The following is a 21,774-nucleotide window of genomic DNA, read 5'->3' on the forward strand; positions in this document are numbered from 1 at the left end:
TTCCTGTTGTACTTCAGGATGTCCTCAAAAGCTATTATCCCTTAATTTCAAGTTCTCTGACTAATCAGGTTGTACTGGGAACCCATGCCATTTCCTTATCTCTATATTTGAAATCTCTCATTTTGACCCCATGTTTTTCTTATTAATATTTGTTTTTCTACTTTTGCTCCTATTTGAAGGTACAATCACTGGTTTGATGGAATGGCTTTGCTTCACCAGTTCAGGATGGAGAAGGGCACAGTAACATATAGGAGCAAGTTTCTACAGAGTGATACATATAAGGCCAACAGTGTTAATGATCGAATTGTGGTCTCAGAATTTGGCACACTGGCTCTCCCCGATCCATGCAAGAGTATTTTTGAACGTTTTATGTCAAAGTTTGAACAGACTGGTAAGAAGCCTTTAATGTGCTCAGAATTTGCAGGTTATAGTGATGATTACTTAAATTATTATGATATATGACAATCTATATAAAGATAAATCTTGAAATAGATTTTTTTTTTTGGTGTGAGAGGATGTTTAAACTGCTTTCTCCCTCTAATTGTGTGCTTAGGGCCTACTTTAGTAAGCTGTGGTGTTTTAATAACTCTGGGGTTTGGTTTCAGCAATAACTGACAACACCAATGTCAACTATGTGCGGTACAAGGGTGATTACTACCTTAGTACTGAGACCAACTTTATGAATAAAGTGGACACTGAAACCTTGGAAAAAACAGAAAAGGTAAAATTTAGGTTAAAAATTTTGACCTAAAATTTCTTTCCTTTCGACATACTTTTTTTTTTTGAGGAACCTTGTCCCAGAGCTAACATCTGTTGCCAATCTTCCTCTTTTTTTTTCTTTCTTTCTCCCCAAAGCCCCAGTACATAGTTGTATATCCTCGTTGTAGGTCCTTCTAGTTCTTCTATGTGGGATGCCGCCTCAGCATGGCTTGATGAGCGGTGATTAGGTCTGCACCCAGGATCCTAACCGGAGAGCCCTGGGTCGCCGAAGCGGAACACGTGAACTTAACCACTACACCACCAGGCCAGCCCCTCAAAATACTTTTTAGAGTAGTAGATATCTGAAGAAGAAATTGGAGCCTTAACCAAACAAAAACAAAGTCACCCGCTGTTTCGGGTCCTTGTGCACTCTCTGTCCTGATTAGAATGGCCTGTGGGGTTGGTTTTCCTTAAAGATAATTGCAGACTTCTTCTTCCTTGGTCCTAACATCTGAAGGCTAGGGTAAAGGAGAAATAGAATAATACAGATTTACCTTGGCCGGTTCATGTTCTTCCTAGTTACAGGTAGATTTGAACCAGAGATTGTCCAGACCGATATTGCCTTCACTTAACATATTAATTAAAAATAAAATAAAATTTTGGACCACAATTTTAATTCTTATTCTTTTGAACTTTCCTATGATCTTGGGGGAAAAAAATCCTTTACTGGATAATCATTATCCATTTTTTGGTGGTAGTGGCAGGGTTTTTGTTTGTTTTTAGTTGGTTTTTTTTTTTTGGTCTTAGTTTCTATTTCTTTAGTAGGAAAAATAATTTTGATTTCTCAGAGGTGAGATTTCAGGGCTTAGACTGTAGTTTTCATATCTTATTTAAAAAATATTTGATAACATCCTCACTGTCTATACCCAGGAGTTCTGCCCATGTAACATTTAAAAGTCTCTGCTGGTCTTAAATTTGCAGGTAGACTGGAGCAAATTTATTGCTGTGAATGGAGCAACTGCACATCCTCATTATGACCCAGATGGAACAGCATACAACATGGGAAACTCCTATGGGCGACGCGGTAAAGTTGGGATGGAGGTCTTTTTAAAAATAATTGGAAGTTAACTTCCCAGGGTTCCATTATGGTTAAGATGTAAACATATAAAACTTCATTTGAAAGGTTCAGAAAGAAATCTCCAAAGTGGTGTCACTGAACTTAAAGTATATAATTTATCATTAAGTATGTGTTCTGTGGTCTTTTTGCACGTATGCTAAGCAGCTGATTTTCTATTTGGCTGTTTCAGCACGACTCACATTTTATGTGCTTTTTGGCTTACTTGCATTGTAGGGACTTGCAGTATGTATTTCTCAAACTTGAATTTTTAATAAGTACCATATTGTAAGTATAAGAAATTTAGAATGCTTCAGCAAAGAGATATAGGGAAGGTACATTGTCTTTCACATGGGAAGGAATTTATTTTTATCATGAGAGTAACACACTACAAAGTAAGTTGAGGTTATAGTGCAATTGCATTCACAACCACTTATATCACATCTCTTTCTTGGTCATCCATGTACTTCCCCAACTGCCTACCAGTCTGCTCAGAAAGTTCTAATAGCTAATATTGACAGCTAACAAGTGTCTAGTATGTGCTGGTGTTAAGCATTTTTTTCATATATTTTCTCATTTAATCCTTATAACAACTCTCTGAGAAAGGTGCTATTATTACCCCTATATTGCAGACAAGGGCAGTGAACCTTGAGAAGGTTTAGGATACGTGCTTAGGCAAACTTCTAAGTGTGTAAGACCAGACTTGGCACCAAGCCTGAATCACACCCAAAGGCTTGCTATTAGTCACTCTTAGACCAGCTTAATAATTATTCATCACTGAGCACAGAAGGCTCTCTCAGGGCATGCAAATTCATGTTCCTACACCTGAGTACACGTTTCTCTCTGTTTGAAAAGGAATGTGTACGTATAAGTATTAGACATTTCTGACTATCTTAACTGTCAATCAATCTATCATTTCTAACCTATCAAACTTTCGTATAGGTTATCTTTTGTATAGGTTAATGTATACCTTTGGTGAGTAATTGGTTTTGTGGGTTGTTCATCTCTACCTCTCCATATTTATACATATGAGTGTATATGAAAATGAATACTGCAGATTTGTTTTTTACCGGTTCAAGTAGAGATAGGGTACCCTGGAAACTTCATCACCCAGCTGTTTTTCCTCTTCTTTATTACCTGATCTCGGGTAGGGATGTATTCTTCAAAACTGTTATAGGAAACAGCAAACATCATTTTAGGTAAAATGTTTCAGCAAGTAGGTAAACTGACTCAGCAGTTTTTTGTCCATCCATCTTTTTTGATCATTAAAAAAATCTATTAATAAATTAACTCTATTAACCAAGTAGGTAACTTTGTAACTAGTTCATAATATGAGAAATACTGTTTAACAATTCTGAATTATGTGTTCTAAAATAAATAGTCATTAGATCAGTGATTCTCAGCCTTTAGTGTGCCTAAGAATCATCTGGAATGCTTCCTAACAATGTAGATTACTGAGCTTCATCTTCAGAGATTCTGGTTCAGTAGATCTGAAAAGGGGCCAAGAATTTGCGTTTTAACTACCCCCCTTACCCCTTATGTTGGTGCATTTTAACAATATTCCCTGGTGATTTTGGTGCAAGTGGCCCCTGGATCTTTGAGGAACCCTTTCACCAATCATCAGAGGCTACACTTGTTGTTTTGCCTCAATTCGTTGTTTTTACAAAGTCCTGGAGAGTCTCCCAGAGTTAGACTCACAGTATTGGGCAGGTCATTCCTATGGGCATTCCTCTGCCGGGTGTTTCCTTTGGTGTCTGTCTGCCTTGCTCATGCCTTCAAGACACACAGTTAAAATAGTTCTCGTAGTGTTTAAGTTTAGTGAATTGAGTAATTGTCACTTAATGCAATTGCTGAGACAGGAAATTCCTCTCTTTATCTTCTCTTAATCTCAACTAGAACTGAATTTACTCCCTTTTTCTTATTTGATTGTTTGGTTCAGTGAGGAGTTTTTGAACTAGAACTCAAATGTACATGTAGCTGCAGGGAGCTCTACTACCTAGGATGCGTTTGGGGGAAATTTAGTGATTCTCATTGTGATAAAGTACTTGCTAGTAATTTCTATCTTTAGGAAATAAAAAGCTTTTAATTGTTTTAGCTTTTTCAGATATTTTAAAAAGACTTTTTCAAATTAACAAAAATTCTCTAAATCATCCTCTTATCATCATCTGATGCATTATATTTTTTACTTCTTGTATGATTTATTAGAATTTGAGCTTTATAAAAAAAAGAGCATTTTGTCTCTTTTGTACACTGCTGTATAGAAGTGTCTGGAATATGGTTCTTAGGACACTTAGAAGAGTGCCTGGAATATAGTTGGCACTCAATAAGTAGTTGCTGAATAAATGAATAGAGAACTATATGGTTATCTTGTTCCAAAGGAACCTAGTGATTGCAAAATTATATGTTACCCAAGTTCTTCAGGCAATTCAAATAACAGGAAGTTAATTCAATCTGACCTCAATATTTGTTCATTCATAGAATGATTTAACCAACATATATTGTTTGTTAATCCATCAATAGCTATCTATAGTGTACCTATTAAATACCAAGTCCTTGTTTGGTACTGAGGATGCAGAAATAAATCAGACACAATTTTTGCCTTTGAAGAGCTCACCAGTCTACTGGGAAGAAGATAAACAAGCAGGAATATTATAATACAATGGGATAAGTGCTATGAATGTATAGATATAATCAGGGCATAGAGGAGGGCACCAAATGCCTTTGGGTGGGGAGGAGTCAAGGAGGGCTACTTGATGAGTGGATACTTGAGTTGATTCTTGAAGAAGTAGTAAGCAATAGTCAGATGAATTATTGTATAAATGAATGTTGATGAGACAGGATGAGATGGGACCCAAAGTGACCCCGGGGATCCAGAGGACTGAAGGGAAGGTGTTGGGCATGGATTCTTTGAAATGGAGACTGAAGTGGGGAGTGGGGAGAGGGACAAATAGAATTTAAGGATATTCCTGGCTGCTACCTTATCTTTTCCTGTGAAGTAGGGATTGAGTCCCTCTTTAGGGAGTGAGAAGGTAACCATTTGAGAGCATTAAAATACAATAAACTGTTGGTTGATTACTTTGTGTGTGTTGTTTCAAAACCTTAGCTAATGATTTTCATAAAGTTAATGTATTTTTTATATCCAAGTCTTTGTTTGAAATAACCCCTCATGAAATATGGATGTCATGCACATTGCATAAATCTCTTAACTGTTTTTGCCTAGTCCACTAGTGCAAGGGTTATCTTTTATTCTAGAATGCATGTAAAACAAGACAGACTTTCCATTTTCCAGGTTCTTGCTATAATGTTATTCGAGTTCCTCCAGAGAAGGTGGACCTTGGAGAGACTATCCATGGAGCCCAGGTGATATGTTCTATTGCCTCTGCAGAGAGGATGAAACCTTCTTACTACCATAGCTTTGGTGAGTTCAGAGATAAGGTAAATTGTAATGGGGCCTGCCTTAATGTCACCATAGCAGAGGGACTAGTTTTTTTTTTTTTTTTAATTTTTTGTTTATTGCAGCAACATTGGTTTATAACATTGTAAAAATTTCAGGTGTACATCATTGTACTTCTATTTCTGCATAGATTACATCATCTTCACCACCAAAATACTAATTACAACCCATCACCACACACATGTACCGAGCAGAGGGACTAGTTTTGGCAAGTACTGTGTTAATACAGCTTATCAGAGTATGGGGATAATGAGACCAAGATTGCATTTTAATGCCAGTTAAGTTTATTCTGTTTAGTCTCATACTTCTTACCCTAGCCAACTGACAGCTTGAAAAAATATAATTATTTTAGTACAAGCAAGTACTAAAATATTAATTGACAACACCCAGAGTGAACTGTAATATAAACTATGGACTTTTGGTGATTATGATGTGTTAATGTAGGTTCACCAGTTGTAACAAATATACCACTTTAGTTGGGGATGTTGATAATGGGGATACTATGTATGTGTGGGGCCAGGGGATATATGGGAAATCTCTGTACCTTCCCTTTGATTTGTTGTGAAAATAAAAACACTCCAAAAGAAGTAAAGTCTTAAAAAAAAATCGTTTGATCATTAAAAATTGACAGGGTTCAAAATTTTAGGTAACTTTAAAGCCCATAGATAATCATTATACGTGAAAAGGTCTTGCCTGTATTTGGGGGTAGCGGGGCAGAATTCATATTCTATATAGATTGCTTCAGCTTTTTCTCAGAGTATTTACCTTCTGCTTTGTAAAGCTTTATAGCCAATCTGTTCCTGGATCCTTACCTCCAGTATAAATAGCAAAAGGATTAAGGAATATAGGTCTAGATCATAAATGACACTTGAATATTATGCTTCTTTGCTTTGTTCCTAAACCAAAACCATTTAAAAAGAAAACAAAAAAAAAGATAACAAGAAAGCTGAGGGCATTCAACCCAAGTTATTTTAAGCAGTTCCCTCTTTCATGTAGGAACAGGAGATATGTACAGAAAAGCTGGGAAACAATGAAGAATTATTTCTGGCTGGCATTTATTTAGGTCAGCAGTAATATGTCCAGGCATTCAGACAAGTCCCCATAACTGGCACGTTTAAGACAACGCTAGTTTGCAAAATAACATTTTATTGTTTGCTGGAACCTTTTAGGAATGACAAGAAACTATATAGTCTTCATTGAACAGCCTCTAAAGATGAATCTGTGGAAAATCGTCACTTCCAAAATTCGGGGAAAGGCCTTTTCAGATGGAATAAGCTGGGAACCCGAGTACAATACACGATTTCACGTGGTGGATAAGCACACTGGACAGGTGGAGTATTTTGAGTATATTGATCATGAAAATGATTGGACACAAAGGCAAATATCCATATGGTTAGTTTTTACCTTCACTGGGCATTACTTGTGTAAGACACTCTTAATCAAGGATAGTACCTTCTTCCATAGGTAGGGCTAGCTACTTTTTAATTAATACAGTGGATTTTGTAGGAAATGGTTTTTCCTTTTAATTATCTGATTCAATTAAAATGACATCTAGAAACCCTCTTAGCATGGGTTTTTCCATATCATAATATTTGCTAAAGAGGATGTCATTTGTTCTGTAACTTTTGCAGTGGCACTTCAATTAGTTACTTCTATGACTTCTTGATATGTAAATATGATAATCCTACCAAAGTCTAAAGCATGTTGGTTAAATATCTTTCTATACTCCTGAGTAAAAGCACTGTTATATTTGTCTTTTTACCTCTCTAAAGAGATAGTATCTTAAATTTACTGTACCCTAATTTCATTACCAAAAAAATCCCATTTTCATAATGAGTGCATTTTTCAAAGAATTAGTCACTTAATTCTTCATAAGCTACTTAATAGCAGTATTTTCTATTTAACCATGTAGTTAGAGTTATTTATCCTTCAAAACATGGGACCATATTTTGTGAGGACTTTTAAGTTAGTTGTGACAGTTGATTGGTCTGTATCAAATAGCTCCAGTTCATTGATTAATATGAGATGAGATGACTTAAACAAGCAATGCTTAAATCAAAGCATATTTGCTTCTACATTCCAAATTCTACTTTTTACACCTACCAGGCCTGTCACTTAAAGGGGGGGAATCTCAACTTGAGCTTTGTGGATCTGTTTGTTAAAGGAAAAATGTAAAAATAAAACAACATATCTCTTTTTCATTGTTTATGTTTTCCTTTGCAGCTTCTTCCAGGGATGTACTACAGTAAACCTTTTATTACTTTTCATCAAATCAATGCCTTTGAGGACCAGGGCTGTGTTGTAATTGATTTGTGCTGTCAAGATAATGGAGAAAACCTAGAAGTTTACCAACTACAGAATCTTAGGAAAGCTGGGGAAGGGCTCAATCAGGTAAACATCTCTGATTTGTCAGGAGTTGTGAAGATAAGTTTGCACTAGCCAAGTTCTGGCTTTGGCTTTGGAATTAGCCGTTTCTCTTGCTTCTTTGGCAAATAAGGAGGGAGAATGGTTTTAAAGCATTGAAGACACAGCTTTGTCATTTATTTATTTAATACTTAAAAATAATTTGAAGTATTTACTTAATACCTAATAAACAAAAAGCATGTTAAAGAATGCCAAGAGATATGTTTTGATGCACTTATGATTAGTTCCTTATTACATTTGAGCACTAAACATACTTATATTTCCTGGAAGGGGTAGCAAAATAGGCTATAATCCTAATTCTGTGATAAAAGCAAGTTTATCGGTTCATCTAGCTGAAGGGATTCACTTTTTCCTGATGCTGAATCCAAGGTAAAAATTTTCCTTGGATTATGTAATGTAAATTGTTTTCAGTTAGAGTTTTATTTTTAAATCTTTTAAAAACATTACTTTTAAAATTTACTTATACTGACTAAGCTTATTTATGTTATTATAGCCATATGATAGGTCTTAACATCTGCAGTACAAGCTCTTTAGCTCTTTGCTTTCTCAAAATCGCCTGAGTTTTTCTCGGCCTTTTGCGTTTCCATAAATTGTAGAATCAACTTGTCAGTTTTTGCAAAGAAAAAAAACTTTGATTGTGATCATGATGCAACTATAGATCAATTTGGGGATAATTGATATCTTTACAATAGTGAGAAATATTGAGTCTCCAATCCACGAACATGGACTATCTCTCCATTTATTTGAGTCTTTTAAAATTTTTCCCCCTAATGTTTATAGTTTTCAGTGTAAGGATATTACATATCTTTTGTTAAATTTATCCCCAGGAATTTAGCGTGTTTTGAAACTATTGTAAATGGTGTCTTTTAAACTTTCATTTTCTGTTTTTGCTGATATGTAGAAATGCAATTGATTTTGTATAATGACCTCATATTTAGAGATCTTGCTAAATTCACTTATTAGTTTAAATAGTTGATCTGTAGATTATTTTGGATTTTCTATGTATGTGATCGTGTTATTTGAAAATAATGACAGTTTTATTTCTTTCTTTCCAATATTTATGCCTTTTATTTCTTCTTCTTGCCTTATCATTCTAGCTAGGGTCTTAAGTTGAAAAGAAGTGGTGATAGCAGGATTCATTTTCCCCATCTCATTTGGAAAATGTTTAATAATTCATCATTAATTATGAAATTGCTATAGGTATTTTTGTAGATACCTTTTTAATGGTAGCTTTTGATGAACAGACATGGTCCAGTATATCAGTCTTTTCCTTTATGAGTAGTACATTGTGCATCCTGTTTCAGACATCTTCCCATGCTACGGTCATGAAAATATTCTCCTATATTATCTTCTAGAAGAATTTTTAATTCTAAAAATGAATTATCCATATATGTATTGTTCTGTTCCTGGGCTCTACATTCTGGTCCATTGGTCTACTTATGTATACTTGTGCCAGTACTACACTGTTCTAATTACTATCACTATGTAAAAATCTTGATGTTTAGTAGATCAGGTCCTCCTAATTTTTTTTTCTACAATGAGAATCATGGCCATTCCTCGTGCTTTACAGTTTTGTATAAATTTTATAATCAGCTTGTCAGTTTCCACACACACACACACACAGATGCGTGCACACAGACACACACACAAAACAAAAACAAAAATCTTCTCAGATTTTAATTGCATTTGCACTGAATCTATATATCAATTTGAGAGAGGATGAGCATCTTTACACAATGTTGAGTCTTCCAGTACATGAACACAATATATCCTTCCATTTATTTGGGACTTCTTTAATTTCTTTCAGTGTTTTATAGTTTCCTGGGTACAAATTTTTTATATCTTTTGTTGGATTTATTCCTAGGTATTTGACATTTTTTGAAATCATTTTAAATGTTATTTACTTTTGCTATCATTTATGTTAATATGCTGTATAGCAATGTGATTGATTTTTGTTTATTGATCTTATATTCAGTAATGCTGTAATTACACTTATAAATTCTAATAATTTATAGATTCTTTTAGATTTTGTATATGTACAATCATATCAGATGCAAGTAATGACATTTTCTTTTCTTCCTTTCCGAACTATTTATTGGTTTTCTTTTTTTTTGCCTTATTTCGCTGGACCTCCGGTACAGTGTTGAATGTAAGCAGTGATAGTTGGCATCCTTATCTGTTCCCAATCTGAGAGGAAAAGTTTTCAACATTTTATCATCAAGTATGCTGTTTGCTGTAGATTAAAAAAAAGCTAATAGATTTTGTCTTTTAGAGAAATTTTAGGTTTAAAGAAAAATCAAGCAGAGAGTACAGAGAGTTCCCATATACTCCCTTCACGTTATCCCCTCCATTTCCCCTATTATTAACATCTTGCCTCAGTGTGGTACATTTATAACAATTGATGAACCAATATTAATTTTTACTAACTAAAGTCCATAGTTTACATTAGGGTTCACTTTTTGTATTGTACAGTTCTATGGATTTTGAAAAATGCATAGTGTCATGTATCCACCATTATAGTATCATACAGAAAAGTTTCACTGCCCTAAAAATACCTTGTTCCACCTATTCTTCCCTTCCCACTTCCCTCAACCCCTGGCAACCACTAATCTTTTTGCTGTCTCTATAGTTTTTCCTTCTCCCAAATGTCATATAGTTGGAATCATACAGTATGTAGCTTTTTCAGACTGGCTACTTTCACATAGCAATATGCATTTAAGGTTCCTCCACATCTTTCAGTGGCTTGATACCTCATTTCTTCTCATCACTGAATAATATTCTATTGTGTGGATGTACGATAGTTTATTTATCCTTTATCAATTTATTTATTGAAGGATATCTTGGTTTCTTTCAATTTTTGACAATTGTGGATAAAACCGCTATAAACATTTGTGAACAGGTTTTATGTGGACATAAGTTATCAATAGATTTTTTTAAAAGATACTTTTTCTTCAATTAGGAAAGTTCCCTTCTAGTTTACTAAGAATTTTTATCATGGATGGATGTTAGATTTTATCTAATGTTTTTTCTGTATTATTGAGATAATCACATGGCTTATGCTTTAGTCCATCAATGTGGTAAAGTACATTGATTGATTTAAAAAATGTTTATAACAGCTATGATTGATTTTTGAGTGTTAAGCTATCCTTTCATTCCTGAACTAAATTCCAACTGGTTGCGCTTATTTTTCTTTTAATATATTGCTAGATTTGCTTTGCTAATATTTTGTTTAGGATTTTTTGCATCTATTTCATGAATAAAATTGGCCTGTAATTTTTCTTCTTTATAATGTCCTTATTAGGTTTTGGTTTTAAGGTTTTGCTGATCTTTAAAATGAGTTGGAAATTGTTCTCTTTTCTATTCTCTGTATGAAAATGTATAAGACTGGCATTATTTCTTACATGTTTGGAATAATTCAACAGTAAAGCCATCTGGGCCTGTAAATTTCTTCATAGGTAGATCTTAAATTATGAGTTCTATTTCTTTAATAGTATAGGATTATTCTGATTCTCTATTTCTTATTGTGTCAGATTTGGTAAATTGTGTTTTTCTGGAAACTTATCCATGTCATCTAAAATTTAAAATTTATTGACCTAACATTATTCATAATATCATCCTATGTTTTTAAAAAATGTATGTAGGGTTAATTGATATCCCTTGTTTTTATCCCTGATATGGTTGTTTTTGCTGACTGTCTTTTTTGTTTGTTTGTTTAGGCTTGCCAGGATCTTATCAATTTAATGAGGCTTTTCAAAGGACCATCTTTTTGGCTTCGTTGATCCTCTTAAATGTCTGCTTGTGTTCAGTTTCATCGATTTCTGCTCTTAATTATTTCCTTTTCTACTTTCTTTATGCTTAGTTTAGCGTTCTTTTTCTAAGGATATGGATCCTTAGTTTGTTATTTTTCATCCTCCCCCCTCCGCCCCGAGTATATGCCTTTGAGATGATAAACTTCTCTCTAGCAGAGCTTTAGCTGCCTCCCACAAGTTTTGATATTTTATTTTTATTACTTTTCAGTTAAAGTATTTTCTAAGTCTCACTGAGATTTCTTCTTTGAAATATACTTTTCAATTTTCTAACATATGGGGACTTTTCTAGTTATGTTTTGCCATTGATTTTTAGCTTAATTTTACTGTATGATTTTAAACTTATGAAATTTATTGAGATTTGCTTTATGGCCCAGCAAAAGATAATTTTTTTTAATGTTTCATGTGTATTTAAAATAAAGTATATTCTGGATTTTGAATGTAGTATTTTACATATGTCAATTAGGTCATATTTGTTAATATTATTCAAATTTTCTCTATTCTTATTGATCTCTATTATATCAGTTATCATATAACATGAAAGGTATATTAAAACCTCTTATTTATAGATTTTTCTGTTATAGTTATGCTAATTTTTACTTTATATATTTTGATGCTCTATTATTATGTACATACAAATTTAGAATTGTTTTACCTTCCTAGTTTATTGAACACTTATCTCTGAGTAATGCTTTTGCCTTAAAGTCTACTTTTTGCTTAATGTTTACATGCTATAACTTTCCCATCCTTTTACTTTTAATCTTTCTAAATGTGTACCTTGTAAGTAGCATATATTTTAAAAATCCATTGTGCTAATTCTTGACTTTTAATCTGGGCATTTATTTGAACCAATCATCAATATATTGGAATTTAAATATGCTACCTTACTGTTTGCTTTCTATTTGTGTCACTAGTTCTTTTTCTCTCTCCTTTCTTGCCTTCTCTGGATTGTTTGAGTATATTTTGTTATTTCATTTCCACCTCCCCTCCTCCAAACTTCACGCCACCCTCTGCCCATTAGCTTGGTAGTTATACATTCTTTTAGTAGTTACTTTAGAGATTATGATATGCATCCTTGATTTAACACAATATATTATAAATTGGTTCTTTTAATTCTTTCCAGACAATGCAAGGACTCTGGAACACTTTCACTCCATTTACTCTACTTCTGATTTATTTATTTACTTATTTTTTGTGAGGAAGATCAGCCCTGAGCTAACATCTATTACCAATCCTCCTCCTTTTTTTCCCCCAAAGCCCCAGTAGATAGTTGTATGTCATAGTTGCACATCCTTCTAGTTGCTGTATGTGGGACACGGCCTCAGCATGGCTGGAGAAGCGGTGCGTCGGTGAGCGCCCAGGATCTGAACCCGGGCTGCCAGTAGTGGAGCGCGTGCACTTAACCGCTAAGCCACAGGGCCGGCCCATCTACTTCTGATTTAAATGCTCCCATTCTTGTGTATTTTAATTCTCTGTCTATATTAAAGCCGATAAGGCATTATTGTTAATGTGGCTTTATGAAAATCATAATTGCCCATACTACCCATTTACCCACATCTATACCTTTCTATTGCTCTTAATTCCTTCCAACCTCTCTAAGCTTCCAGGTGGAATCATTTTCTTTCTGACTGAAGAACATCTTTTAGCATTTCCTTTAGTTCAGATATGCTGGTGATGAAATCTGTTTTTGCTCATCAGAAGAATGTCTTTATTTTATTTTCTTTCTTAGAGGATGTTTTCATTGGATAAAGAAGTAGATTCTTAGTTATTTTCTTTTGACACTAAAAAGATACCATTTTATTATCTTCTGATTTCTGTTAAAAAATCAGTTGTCAGTCTAAGCTTTGCTCCTTTGAAGTTGATCTTTTTTACTCCCTGACTACTTTTAAGATCTTTTCTTTGATTTTCTGTAGTTAGTACTATGATATCTCTCAATATAGTTTTCTTTTGATTTATTTTACTTGGAGGTTTTTAGGGATTCTTGAATCTATGCTTTGATGTCTTTCATTAGTTTTCAAAAACTTCACCCATTATTTCTCCAAATATTGCATTTGGTAAATCCTTTCTCTCTTTTCTTTATGGGACTGCAGTATGCATATATTACCCCTTTTTACTCTGTCTTCTGTTGCTAATGTTATTTTTAGTATTTTCCATCCTTTTCTCTCTCTAAGCCTCTTGTTTTGGATATTTTTTTCTTGTCTATCTTACAGTTCATTCTCTCTTCAGCTGTGTCTATTCTGCTGTTAACCTTAGCTGCTAAGTTCTTAAACTCATTGCATTTTTCACTTCTAGAGTTTTGATTTGGTTCTCCTTTATAATTTCTAGTTCTATACTCCAATTCTCAATTTAAAGGAATTTCCTCCAATATATTCAGAATAAAGTCTGATAACTCTATTATCTGGATCCCTTTTGGCTCTGTTTTTATTTGTTGTTGTTTATCTTGTTGCTTTTTTTTTCATCATGCTCTCTTGTCTTCTCATGTGCTGGTTAATTCTTATCGTATGCAGAATGTTGTGTTTGATAAATTGTAGAGATATTTTGAGACACGGGGTGATAAATTGTAGAAATATTTTGAGACGCGGGGTGATGTTATCTTCCTGCAGAGAAGATTTTCATTTGCTTCTCGCTGATGGCTAGGGTACATTATCAATTCCAGGTATTCTTAATCTATTTATAGGGGTTGAGATAATTTGAATCAGGATACACTCCCTACAAGAGCTGGAGTATTCCTTGTTTATTCTTACTCCTAGGGTGCAGACCTAAGGGGTCCTGACCCAAAGAGCTAGAGGTTTATCAGGGCTTCCCCTTCTTGGCAGACCCTGAACTCCAACTTTTGTCTCTCTAGCTCCTCAAAACTATCAAAATCTCTTCTCATTAGGGTCAGGTAGTTGGGGAGTTGATGTGGCTATAACCTTATAAAAGAGTAGCATGAAGGATCCCCATGGGGATGGAACTGTTTTGTATCTTTTTTAAAATTTAATTTTATTAATTATTATTATTTTATTGAGGTAATATTGGTTTATAACATTATATAAATTTCAGGTGTACATCATTATATTTTGACTTCTGTATAGACTACACCGTGTTCCCCACCAAAAGTCTAGTTGCCATCCGTCACCATACACATGTGCCCCTTTACTTCTTTTGCCCTCCCCCCACCTCTATCCTCTCTGGTAACCACCAATCTGTTCTCTGTATCTATATGTTTGTTTGTTTATCTTCCACGTGACTGAAACCATATGGTTATTATCTTTTCCCATTTGACTTATTTCACTTAGCATAATACCCTCAAGGTCCATCCATGTTGTGCAAATGGCAAGATTTCATCTTTTTTTTATGGCTGAGTAGTATTCCATTGTATATATATGGAACTGTTCTGTATCTGGATCGTGGTGCTGGTCACATGAATTCACACATGATAAAATTTCATAGAACTAAATACACACACACACACACACACACACCAATGAGTGCATGTTAAACTGATGAAATCTGGAAAAATTTGGTGGATTATATCAATATAAATCTCCCAGTTGTGATATTGTACTGTAGTTAAGCAAGCCATTATCATCAGTGAAACTGGATAAAAGATACATGGGCTCTCTCTGCATTTTTTTAATGTGACAAAATATACATGATTTAAAATTTACCATTTTAAACACTTTTAGGTGTACAATTCAGTACCGTTAAGTATATTAACAATGTTGTACAACCATCACCACTGTCCATTTCCAGAACTTTTTCATCATCCCACGCAGAAACTCTGTATCCACTGAATAAGAACTCTCTATTCCTCCCTCCCCCCACTACCCTTGGTAGCCTCTATCCTACTTTCTGTTTCTATGAATTTGCCTATTCTAGGTACCTCATATAAGTGGAATCATACAAGATTGGTTCTTTTGTGTCTGACTTATTTTATTTGGCATAGTCTTTTCAAGAGTCATCCGTGTTGTAACATGTATCAGAATCTCATTCCTTTTAAGGTTGAATAATATTCCATTGTATGTGTATACCACGTGTTGTTTACCTATTCATCTGTTAGTGGACATTTGGGTTGTTTTTACCTTTTGGTTATCATGAATAATGCTGTTATGAACATTGTCATACAAGTATCTGAGTCCCTGTTTTCATTTCTCTTTGGTATATACTTAGACGTGAAATTGCTGGATCTTATGATAATTCTATATCTAACTGTTTGAGGAACTGCCAAACTGTTTCCCACAGCAGCTGCACCATTTTACATTCCCACCAGCAATGCACAAGGGTTTCAGTTTCTTCATAGTCTCACTAACATTTGTTATTTCCTGCTTTTTTTTTTTGTTTTTTTTTTGTTTTTTTATAATAGCTATCCTAATGGTGTGAAGTGTTAACTCATTGTGGTTTTGATTTGCATTTCCCTAGTGACTGATGATATTGAACGTCTTTTCATGTACTTATTGGCCATTTGTATATCTTTGTCAAAATGTCTATTCCAGTCTTTTGCCCATTTTTCAACCAATTGTTCATTTTTCTGTATTATTTCTTACAACTGCATGTCAATCTGCAATGATCTCAAAATAAAAAAGTTTAATAAAAAATTCTTAGGCCGGCCCCGTGGCTTAGCGGTTAAGTGCGCGCGCTCCGCTGCTGGTGGCCCGGGTTCGGATCCTGGGCGCACACCGACGCACCGCTTCTCCGGTCATGCTGAGGCTGCGTCCCACATACAGCAACTAGAAGGCTGTGCAACTATGACATACAACTATCTACTGGGGCTTTGGGGGAAAAAAAAATTCTTTCATTTTCTCAGCTTGTCAGCTCCCTTTTCCTAAAAGCAGCTGATGTCCTTAAGGGAAAAGTTGCCCCCAATACGTAGTTTGTCTCTGTGGGTTTTCTTCCCCTCCCAAATTTCTGCCCCATTGTTCTTCCCTGCCTTTTTAGCTCACCAGTGCCTCCAAGCAGCTGTTTTAAACATTTTGTCTAGCTTTTCTAGCTGTTCTCAATGGAACAGTTGATCCGTATTACCTAATCCACCATTATTGGAAGTCTCTTTTTGTTCAGCTATAGTTTTGCAAAGGAAAAAAAATGTTTCAATAAATTTAAAAGTAATTTTTTAAAAGCTCTTTATGAAGCTTAAAAATAGACTAAATCTTTACTCAGTAAAAACATTTTTGCATGAGATGGAGATAGTATGGACTAGGTATATGATGGGAAATGGCACAGTTTGTTCTCCATCTTACAATATTTCAAGAGAGGAACATGTGCTTAAAGCATTCTTATTGTCAGAAGAATACACTTATTTTATTAGAATCTCCTGCTTAAACATCATCTCTGCAAAGAGGCTGTGTTGGGGGTCCCCAAGACCACCCCTTGGTTTAATGATTTGCTCGGAGGGCTCACACTTCCTAGAAAAATCAGCAAAAGGCAAAGGTGCGTGGGGCGAAGTCTGGAGGAAAGCAGGTGCATGCTTCCAAGAGTCATCTCCCAGTAGAGTCACATAGGACATGCTTAGTTCCTCCAGCAACTTGTTGTGACAGCATGTGTGAAATGTTGTCTGCCAGGGAAACTCACCCAAACTGGTTGTCCAGGGTTTTTGTTGAGGATCAACACATAAGCATATAGCCCCTATACGAGTGACCTCAGTTACTGAAGCTCCACTCCTCCATAGGGAAAGCAGGTGTTCATTATAAACCACATTGTTATCATAAACTATCTGGACAAACAGGTATAATGTGACTCAAGGCCTCAGGCATTCAAAACCATTCTTATCAGACAGAATATTCCATGAGCTCAGTTCCAGGTGCCAGCCAAGTCGTGAAAACAGGCCTTCTCTGAGAATGCACAGGGTTTGAGCAACCCAGGTCTGCTAAGTTAATCCTTTTCCACACAGAGGTTTACCCGGACCAAACCTGAAGAAGGAAGTACCCCTTTTTACTCTCTAGTCCCTCACCCTGCAGTATGTTTCTTAATGGCACTTGTCACTATCAGACCTTGGGCTATATAATCCTTTGATTATTTGACACTAATTTAATAACACATATTTTATTTCTTATTCCTTACCATTCTTTCTCCACTAGAATATAAGTTCCATGCGGCCAGAGACTTTGTTTTGTTCACTGCTGTATTCCCAGTGTCTAAACCAGTGGTTGGCCTATAGTAGGTACTCAACAGATATTTGTTGAATAAATGAATGAAGGAAGATTACCATTTACGTAATTACTTAGGAATGCCAATAGTGTTGACTGGATCTAAATTATTGGGACATACTGTTATCCTATGAATGACAAGTTTCTCATCTGTTTATTTCTCTCTCCTGAACAGGTCTATAATTCAGTAGCCAAATCTTTCCCTCGAAGATTTATTTTGCCTTTACATGTCAGTTTGAATGCCCCTGAGGGAGTGAATCTCAGCCCATTGTCCTATTCTTCAGCCAGTGCTGTGAAACAGCCTGACGGAAAGGTATGCTGTGAACGGACATTAGACTAAGACTTTGAACTTTAACAGTGTTACTTTATTCATTAGCTGTTCTCCACAATGTTTGGTGCCCAGTAAGTTTCGTAACATTCAGCTGAGCAGGGTAAGATCTTGGAACATTGCTTGCACAAGAACCGCAGAATTCTGGGTGGGAGTGAGTACTGTGTACCTATCCTTTTGTGTTTTGAAACAGATATATGCAACTTTCTAATGGTTGTGAAATGTCTAAGTATTTGAGATTGGTATTACCAGCCCCACCTTTTAGATAATTTGTGCTTATCACAGGCATGTCATTATGTAGCTATCAATGTCTTAGCTTTAGTAGAATAAAAAGTCCATTTCCACCTTCTATGCCATTTGACAGCTTAGTCACAAAACCCAGTAATCTTTTATGCATTCATATGCATGATGGAAAGAGGAACAATATAAAAAAAAGACATAGAACCTCAGTTTCCAAGCCCTGTCACAAACTCTTATAGGGTATTAGCCCCCTCACTGACCTACGCTGAAGAAAATCAGTGAGAATTAAGAATCACTACAAATCCTTTTGGAACTTTTTCTAGATTTGGTGCTCTTATGAAAATCTACATCCCGAGGACCTAGAGGAGGAAGGAGGTATTGAATTTCCCCAGATCAACTATGGCCAATTCAGCGGCAAAAAGTATCATTTCTTCTATGGCTGTGGCTTTCGACATTTGGTGGGGGATTCTCTGATCAAGGTTGATGTGGTGAACAAGACACTGAAGGTAATGAAAATCTCCTTCCTTTTCCGAACTCTTGAAAGAGACCTGTTCTGCCCTTTGAAGTAGTTTCTTTTTCTTTAAGGTAGCTCTTGAGATTCTTTAGTGTTTAAGCAGCTCAGCCATTTACTTTTGTTAAGTTTGAGAACCATGGAATCACCTAGGTTAGGGGGTATGTTCCCTCTAGGGAATCTCAATGAACCACAAGCCCAGGAAAATAATCCTGTGCTTGATGTTATTTTGAGAGAAATCATCAGGTTAAGGTTGTTGGGACATCTATATTTCAGGTTGGTGGGAAGTTATAATTTCATAAATTGTGTTTGATGATGATGGAATCTGCAGCTGCAAAAACTCCGTCTCTCTCTCTTATTCAACTCAGGGAGCCTGATTCTTTTTTAGTTGGAATATTATATTGACAGTCAAATTCATGCTGTGAGTGAAAATAGCTATAGAAAGCTTCCAGCCAATAACTAGACTTTTATCAAATTCTTTTTTTGGGACTTACAGGTTTGGAGAGAAGATGGCTTTTATCCCTCGGAACCTGTTTTTGTTCCCGTACCAGGAGCCAGTGAAGAAGACAGTGGGGTTATTCTCTCTGTGGTGATCACCCCCAACCAGGTATTTCCCTGTCATTAGTCAGAAAGAAAATTAGCACTGAGCCGTTTGAGGGTTATATTTAGTGATGCGATGGATAGTTTATTTTGATTCCAATATGGCACCTTCTCCCTTCTCTTCCTTTCCTTACTATTTATATACCCTTTTATCATAATCCATACTTTATTATTATTTTAAAGTTCTATTTGTAGAACCATAATAATAATTTACATTTGCATATGAATTTATTTACAAACTACTTTCATATATATTATCTTATTTAGTCATCAAAACAACTTTGTGGGATAACATTTTACACACGTGGAGTTTGTAACTTAAGGAAGTTGAATGAGACTTGCATCAGATCTCATAGTGGTAAAGCCAGTATTTAAATCCCAACCTTCTGACTTCTAGTCTAATACTCATCCCATCTTCTGTGCTGCCAATTTCAATTGAGTGACCCAAAAGTCTAATGTGGTAAGCCCTGACCTAGTGTCTCAATAATGTTGATATCTAACTTCTCATCTAGGTCAATCTTGTGGCAAATAGGTTCACTTTAAGTACCAGTTTTGATCAATTATTAGTGGCTGCCTGGGATGTAGGATTCCGAGGCTTTTTAAGGGTTTGGTGAGAAAAGTACTGTGATCAATTAGTAATGTCTGCCATGGGTTTAGGAGGACTTAGTCCTCATACCATGTACTTGCCATTCCTGTAATTGGACCAGGGAAAATCTCAGCTGGCCTCGCAATGCTACCTTTTGAACAGCTCCAAAGTAACACAAAACGGAGGCATTTCTAATGTGGAGGAAAGAATTTCTGTGTCTCTGAGGAGACTGAAAAGGGCAGGTAAAAAGATCCTTAAACTCAGAGAGATCCTATGAAGGTGATATAAACAACTTAATTTTTTCGCTCAAAAATGAACTTCTTCAGCTATAATTTCCTTTTTAGTCTAGTTCAGCAATTCAGCAAACATTCAGTGAATGGATAGGCAAGGCACTGCGCTAGCTGCTGGGGATAGATATGAAGATGAGTAGGACATGGTTTCTCCCTTAGGAATTTTACAGCCCAGTGGAGGAGACAGATTTTTGATAGGGAAAAAAAACGAATTTTCAGTATGGTCTTTCTTTTTCTAGAATGAAAGCAATTTTCTCCTAGTCTTGGATGCCAAGAACTTTGAAGAACTGGGCCGAGCAGAGGTGCCTGTGCGAATGCCTTATGGGTTCCATGGCACCTTTGTAACCATCTGATGGAACAACCACAACGTCTGGGAGCTAAGTTCAAAATGAATGTGCTCTGTACAGAAGAGAGAGCAAAAGGGGCACTTTACCTTCCAAACCATAGACATCTGGTTTTTAAATTTCTATTAAAAATAGAATTCATGAGATAATTATGGTTTTATATTTTCTTGGGGGTCTTCCTTGAAAACATTGAGCAAGTGTTGACACAACCTTTTGAAGAGAGTTTTAAATTTATATTTACTGGATATATCTTCCTCTAGGTAATATGAATACATGAAAGAAAAACTAGAACTGGGTCATTACCAGCACCAGATATATGGGTGACAGAGGTCCTCACACTTAGTGGAATAAATACAAATAATCATAGATAGTAGAATATGAATATAGATCTGAATAGTACCGTGTATTTTCCATCACAGCCTGCCTGTTATCGCTGGTCCTAAGGTACTCACAGAGGACAGGCAGCCGACTATGTCATGCTTGGAGGCTTCTTCTAAACTGGCTGTTTCTCTCCTGTCCACGCAGACGCCACTGCAGTTGAACCCCCACTACCACCTCCCACCCTGCCCCCAGCTCAGCCTTGAGAGGGTGTTTTTTCGAGGCACAGCCCTAAAATCAGGCATCTTCTAATCTCCAGGTGTATAGTTCTTCAGAGATTGATGAAAAGTCAATAGTTCTTCAGTTAGTTGGACAACAGGTGGCACTAGAGACCATATAATCTCCACATTTCTAAACCCCAACAGTTTTTACCAATAGCTTAAATCAACCCGAGGTCTATCACTTAAACCACACTCTTGCTGACACCTTCAAAATCCCTTGTTCCCTTCCTTCAGTTATATTCCCTCCCTCTGCTGAACTCCATCCCTGGGCCAGTTAAACTGTCCTCACTCCCTCTGCATGTTGAATGTTGCTGGAGAAGCCCCCAAACAGGTAGTTTGGGGCACCTGTGAACTCATGATTAGGCTCACTGCACAGTCCTGGACCAACATAGTCAATTTCTTCTCAATTTTCCTTAAGAGTTATGAACATCACAAACCATATACTCTTTAATGAAGTATTCCATGCATACAAATGCCATGTGTGGGAGTTTACGTTGTAGCAATAAAGTAAAAGTTCTAAGTTTTGTGTCTGGGTTGGTGAGATACAGAACAACAGCAGCAGGTACAGAATGGCAAGAGGATACCTAAACAGAGTTAAGATAGCAAATGTGGGAGCTTAGAGGCTGAGGTAACCAAAAGAACATAAATCATCTGCTA

The 21,774-nt window shown here is 35.8% G+C and overlaps 1 protein-coding gene across 3 annotated transcripts in view; it reads left to right on the top strand.

Annotated features, from left to right (window-relative positions):
- BCO2 (beta-carotene oxygenase 2) overlaps positions 1-20,663 on the top strand; it is a 52,450-nt gene extending 31,787 nt beyond the window's left edge. For all 3 annotated transcript variants that reach the window (XM_087433698.1, XM_014785167.2, XM_014785169.2), the window contains 10 exons: positions 180-391; positions 606-721; positions 1,681-1,783; positions 5,103-5,231; positions 6,437-6,597; positions 7,491-7,658; positions 17,795-17,932; positions 18,511-18,693; positions 19,195-19,305; positions 20,414-20,663. In XM_087433698.1, the coding sequence (XP_087289824.1) occupies positions 180-391; positions 606-721; positions 1,681-1,783; positions 5,103-5,231; positions 6,437-6,597; positions 7,491-7,658; positions 17,795-17,932; positions 18,511-18,693; positions 19,195-19,305; positions 20,414-20,527 (1,435 nt within the window). In that variant the 3' untranslated portion in view covers positions 20,528-20,663. The remainder of the gene's footprint in view (positions 1-179; positions 392-605; positions 722-1,680; positions 1,784-5,102; positions 5,232-6,436; positions 6,598-7,490; positions 7,659-17,794; positions 17,933-18,510; positions 18,694-19,194; positions 19,306-20,413) is intronic.
- The last annotated feature ends 1,111 nt before the right edge of the window (positions 20,664-21,774 follow it).

The sequence above is a fragment of the Ceratotherium simum genome, chromosome 7 (genome assembly GCF_057802395.1).
Source record: "Ceratotherium simum simum isolate JZ-2026a chromosome 7, ASM5780239v1, whole genome shotgun sequence".
Lineage (NCBI taxonomy): Eukaryota > Metazoa > Chordata > Mammalia > Perissodactyla > Rhinocerotidae > Ceratotherium > Ceratotherium simum.